Source organism: Hemibagrus wyckioides, linkage group LG11 (genome assembly GCF_019097595.1).
Source record: "Hemibagrus wyckioides isolate EC202008001 linkage group LG11, SWU_Hwy_1.0, whole genome shotgun sequence".
NCBI classification, from domain to species: domain Eukaryota; kingdom Metazoa; phylum Chordata; class Actinopteri; order Siluriformes; family Bagridae; genus Hemibagrus; species Hemibagrus wyckioides.
In genome coordinates this window covers 1886282-1890851 of record NC_080720.1, presented here as the reverse complement: position 1 = coordinate 1890851, position 4570 = coordinate 1886282, and the positions used below count along the sequence as shown (strand labels likewise).

At 39.1% G+C, this 4570-nt stretch overlaps 1 protein-coding gene across 1 annotated transcript in view; it reads left to right on the top strand.

Moving 5' to 3' along the window:
• Window positions 1-3158, top strand: part of LOC131362010 (gamma-aminobutyric acid receptor subunit beta-3-like) — a 3185-nt gene extending 27 nt beyond the window's left edge. Inside the window, exons 1-3 of the mRNA XM_058403723.1 lie at window positions 1-319; window positions 570-661; window positions 2786-3158. The exon at window positions 1-319 is cut by the window's left edge and continues 27 nt beyond it. Of these exons, the coding sequence (XP_058259706.1) occupies window positions 231-319; window positions 570-661; window positions 2786-2916 (312 nt within the window). The 5' untranslated portion in view covers window positions 1-230 and the 3' untranslated portion in view covers window positions 2917-3158. The remainder of the gene's footprint in view (window positions 320-569; window positions 662-2785) is intronic.
• The last annotated feature ends 1412 nt before the right edge of the window (window positions 3159-4570 follow it).

Here is a 4570-nt window from a genome sequence, read left to right as displayed (position 1 = left end):
TTAATACTTATTATTATTTATAATAAAAATAATGCGTAAAAAATGCCTGTGAGCTGTTTCCGCGCGCGCACACCAAATAACGCCACGTACAGAAGCCGGAACTTTCCTCTCACCCCCCCTGAAAGCAGAGACAGAGCTGTCCACAAAGGCGACTTCTCCAGCTTTTAGACAGCATCTGATGGAGCACGGAGACCTGTAAAACACTCAGACTCGGCTCCGAGAGGACAGGGATGTTTGGGATGTTTGGGATCGGGAAGAGAAAGCTCTTCGGGATCGTTTCCGTGCCGCTCCTGGTGGCACTGATGTGCTGCGCGCAGAGGTGAGTGAGAGAGAGCTCGTGAACTTCGTGCGTATTGACGCTGCGTTCAGGCGAAAAAGAAAATAAGAAACGCCTATAAACCGGACATTTCCTTGTATTTCTACATATTGGGGCATTGTAACGGAAATGTGGATGTAACGTACCTTTGAATAAAAAGGTTTCAGCGACATATTTTTGTTTAGAATTAAATATTACACCTATATTAGGTTTAAAGATGCTTTACTGTTTTGTTTTTATTTTTTTTTTCCAGCGCCAATGAACCAGGAAACATGTCTTTCGTGAAAGAAACAGTGGACAAGCTGCTGAAGGGCTATGACATCCGACTGCGTCCTGACTTTGGAGGTAAATTGGACTTTTGCTCAGTTTTTACCACTTTTAATCCACACAGAACGGGAAAAGGGTGTTAACTCGAACCGTTATTTATCTTCTGCACCTTTTATATGTTTATATACCTTTAAGGTACACTTTTTTTAGAATAAAGCTTAATTCATCCTACTAGGGAAAGGTACCTTACACTTTCCCAGGACATCATTTAATAAACACTTAAATTCCATATATAAACTCTGTGGGCTTGATGAACTAAACACTTAAAAACGTATATAATATGTGATGAAATATTCAGCACCTTCAGCACACTGATTCAGGATGTAAGTCCTGAATGACGTCATGAGCAACATGAAAACCTGCTCTGTGATTCACTTTCCGTCTGTTCGCTCGGATGATGTCATTACTCAAGTTACAAACCCCGCCTCTAATCCTATATCTATAACCGTATACTTTAAAATTTATAAACTAAGCACTTCTGCAGCTTTACAGTAATCTGTGGCATTGTTTGTGCACAGCTTCAGAAACATCCACATGGTGCAATACAGGTGGAACCAGTGGGGGCGCTATAGAATCCCAGGACTGTACATCAGCACGGGAACCAGAGCCAGCATCCTGTTCGTTTTCTTGTCAGGATTGATATATAATAACGTGACATTCCATCTGTGCATCTGCTCATGAACTTTAATCCAAAGAACCATTAAGGTGGCCAAGCACTGGAACATGTACTCCTACTATTAGACCGTTAGGTTCCTCGTGGGTTCTTTCCCTAATTTAAGATGCTTAGCTGCTTCAGACACTCTTAAAAATAAAAATAAAACTATCAGGATGAACCAAAGTGATGCCATGGAAGAACCATTTTTGGTTCCCTTAAAGAAACTTCCAGTAAGTGGTTCTATCAAGAACCAAATTTTGCTTAAAGAACATTTTTATAGTCTAAAGAACTTTTGTGCAATGAAAAAAAAACAATCCATGGATGTTAAAGGTGCTTCTTAGAATCATACACCCTGACAAAGAACCATTGGAGAACTATTATTTTTAAGAGTAAATGGTCTTATGGTTAGGGTCCAATATAGAACCTTTATGGATTTAACCCTAGAAGCCTGTAGGTTCCTCACATGTTTTTCAGATAATTTGTTCTTCTTAAAATTGCTTGAATCCTAAAGAAAGAAACATGTTATTGTAGTTAAAGTTAAGTTAAACCTGAAAAATGTACAGTTTCTGTCTATAGTCCATACACCTACTATGCATTCTCAGGTTCTTCAAGGGTTCTTTAGCTAGTTTAAGATACTTAGCTGCTTCAAATGGTTCCACTCTTAGAAAAGAGATTTTTGACTTTATTGGAGTTCAATATGGAACCTTAAATAAACTTTAGGATGTATACTTCTGCTATACACTTGTAGGTTCCTCACAGGTTCTTCAGATAGTTTGTTCTTCTTAAAAGAACTTGCTTGAATCCTCACGAAAGAAACATTTAGGATTTAGCTAGTTTGGGATGCTTAGGATGCTTCAAATGGTTTTACTCTTAAAAGGCAAACACGTTTTGGGATTAACCATAGAATCTTACTCTTAAGCTGAAGAGTTCTATTTAGAACCTCTACAGATTTAACCACAGAACCTTTAGGGGTCCATATTGTATACTCCTGTTATCTATTCACAAGCTTCCCCACAAGATCTTTAAGTCGTTAAGTTCTATTGAAGTTCTATTTCAACATAGAACCAAAGAACCATTCTATGGCCAAGCACTAGAATGGATACTCCTGCTGTACACTCATAGGTTCCTCACAGGTTCTCCAGATAGATTGAAGTTCTTGTCTAATTGTAATGGTCCAACATAGAACTATTATAATGTAGAACCTTTAACCAAACATCCTTTAGGGGGCCAAGCACCGGAGTTTACACTCTGCTCTCCATTCTTATGTTTCTTGGAGAGTTTGTGGTTCTTGTTAAATGGTTCTCTTTGGTTTCCTCCTATTTTGTTATAGCATTTAACGCAGAACCCGGACAGTTAGGGGTCCAGGCACTGTAGCTTTAGTATGAAAGTATGATATTTTTTTAAAAATAATTAGTAGAATCTTGTGTTTATTAATTTTTTTGTGTTTGTGTGTGTGTGTGTGTGTGTTTTTGTGCATGTGTGTGAAGGTGCGCCAGTGTCAGTTGGGATGACCATCGATGTGGCCAGTATAGACATGGTGTCTGAAGTCAACATGGTGAGTGCACACACAATTTCTTCCACTTCCTGTGTGTTCAATGTAATCCTCTTACACTATTAAAGCATTTTAAGGAAAAAAGGAAAGTAAAAGGACGACTAAATTCAGTCAAAAAAATATTTTTTAACAAATAATGCAAGAAAAACAAACAAAAATAAAGCTTTCTTAAAAGATAAATATTCGCTGATAAATATCTGATTAGCATGTTCTCATTTGCATGCACATTATTATTCGCTTTTCATTCCTCAACTGCGGTTTTTATTTTAGTCTAGCGCATTGCATTGTGGGACGCAGTGCATCATGAAGACAGCGTGATCCTCATGCACATTTGCCTGGGGTTGTATGCCGCCCTCGTGGTATTTTTGGTGTTGGTGTTAATATTCATGTTTCCTCTCCACACGCTCCATGCTGCTTGTGGGTGGGGCTTAGTGTGATGAATGTGCATCCTGTGACGTTGGGATTGTCAGCGTGTTATAGTGCATATGATAGCGTGAGTGGTGAAATCACTTCAGAGCTCTCGGCTCGGTCCGGCTCGGCTCCACAGGTGCATTAGACAAGGTTTATTATAGTATTAGATCCATTTAGAGCCTTTGTAGTGCACTATGTCCATCAGGGAGACTGGAAGATGGTGACTGCCCACTCTGACTCTGTGGAAGTGTAACACTGTACATAGAGTAATAATAATAATAAAAATAATAATGATAGCATGCTTCATCGTTTCTATAGCAACAGCTCATTCACAGGAACTGATACGGTGGACGCTCCGTATAAAGACATGTAACATTGTTGCTATGGTGATGTTTCCTGTAATGTATTTATGTGATGCTGATGGAAGGAGTCTCCAGTTTCAGTCAGATTAACTGAGCTAAAGAATTTTTTTATGCCTCATAGCATTATTTTTATCAGTTTATTTATTAGCGTTTATCAGTTACGCGAGAGGAAAAAGAGACATGGGTGAGAGGGAAGGAATGTTTATATCTGCTAGGTCGTTATAAACGGATAAAATCGTATGATGTTTAATTCTTTAATAGGTTAAAAATTTTCATATCTGGTTGTGAAATTGCAGTAGAGGAAGAGGAATAAAAGACTATATAGGAAAGTAATCGATGATGTTTGAGAAAGGGTCAAGCGCGTGAGTCACGTGACATTTTTATGAGCTGTAGAGAAGACGCTTTGATTTTTTTGGATTCTAATTGACTAGCAAACCCAAGCCTAGGGATGAAGAAATAAATAAATTAATTAATTAATTAATAAATACGTGTCTGACGTAAGGATTAAAGTCTATATTCGGCCTTTATTAGGGTGTGTTTTAGTCTCTGACTGAATTCTGACGCTCGTCAGACTCTTTACTGGAGTAAATCGTCTTTGTCTGACAGGAAGTGATGACTGGACGCTGCTCTCTGCGCCTTCTGAGTCAGCAGAATTGAGGGCCAGTGTATCGATTGAGCCGAGGATGAAGAACAGCATTTATACTCTCCATTAAAGTGCAGACAGAGACGAGGCTCGTTCCTCTCATGGCATAATTGAATCTGTGTTATACACCCAGTGTTATATAAGGTATAGGTCCGGTTTGTGTGGTTATATAACAACAGAATAAAGGAGTGTGTCGGTGTGGAGGAGTGTGTCTGTGTGGAGGAGTGTGTCGGTGTGGAGGAGTGTGTCGGTGTAGTGGAGTGTGTCTTTGTAGTGGAGTGTGTCGGTGTGGAGGAGTGTGTCG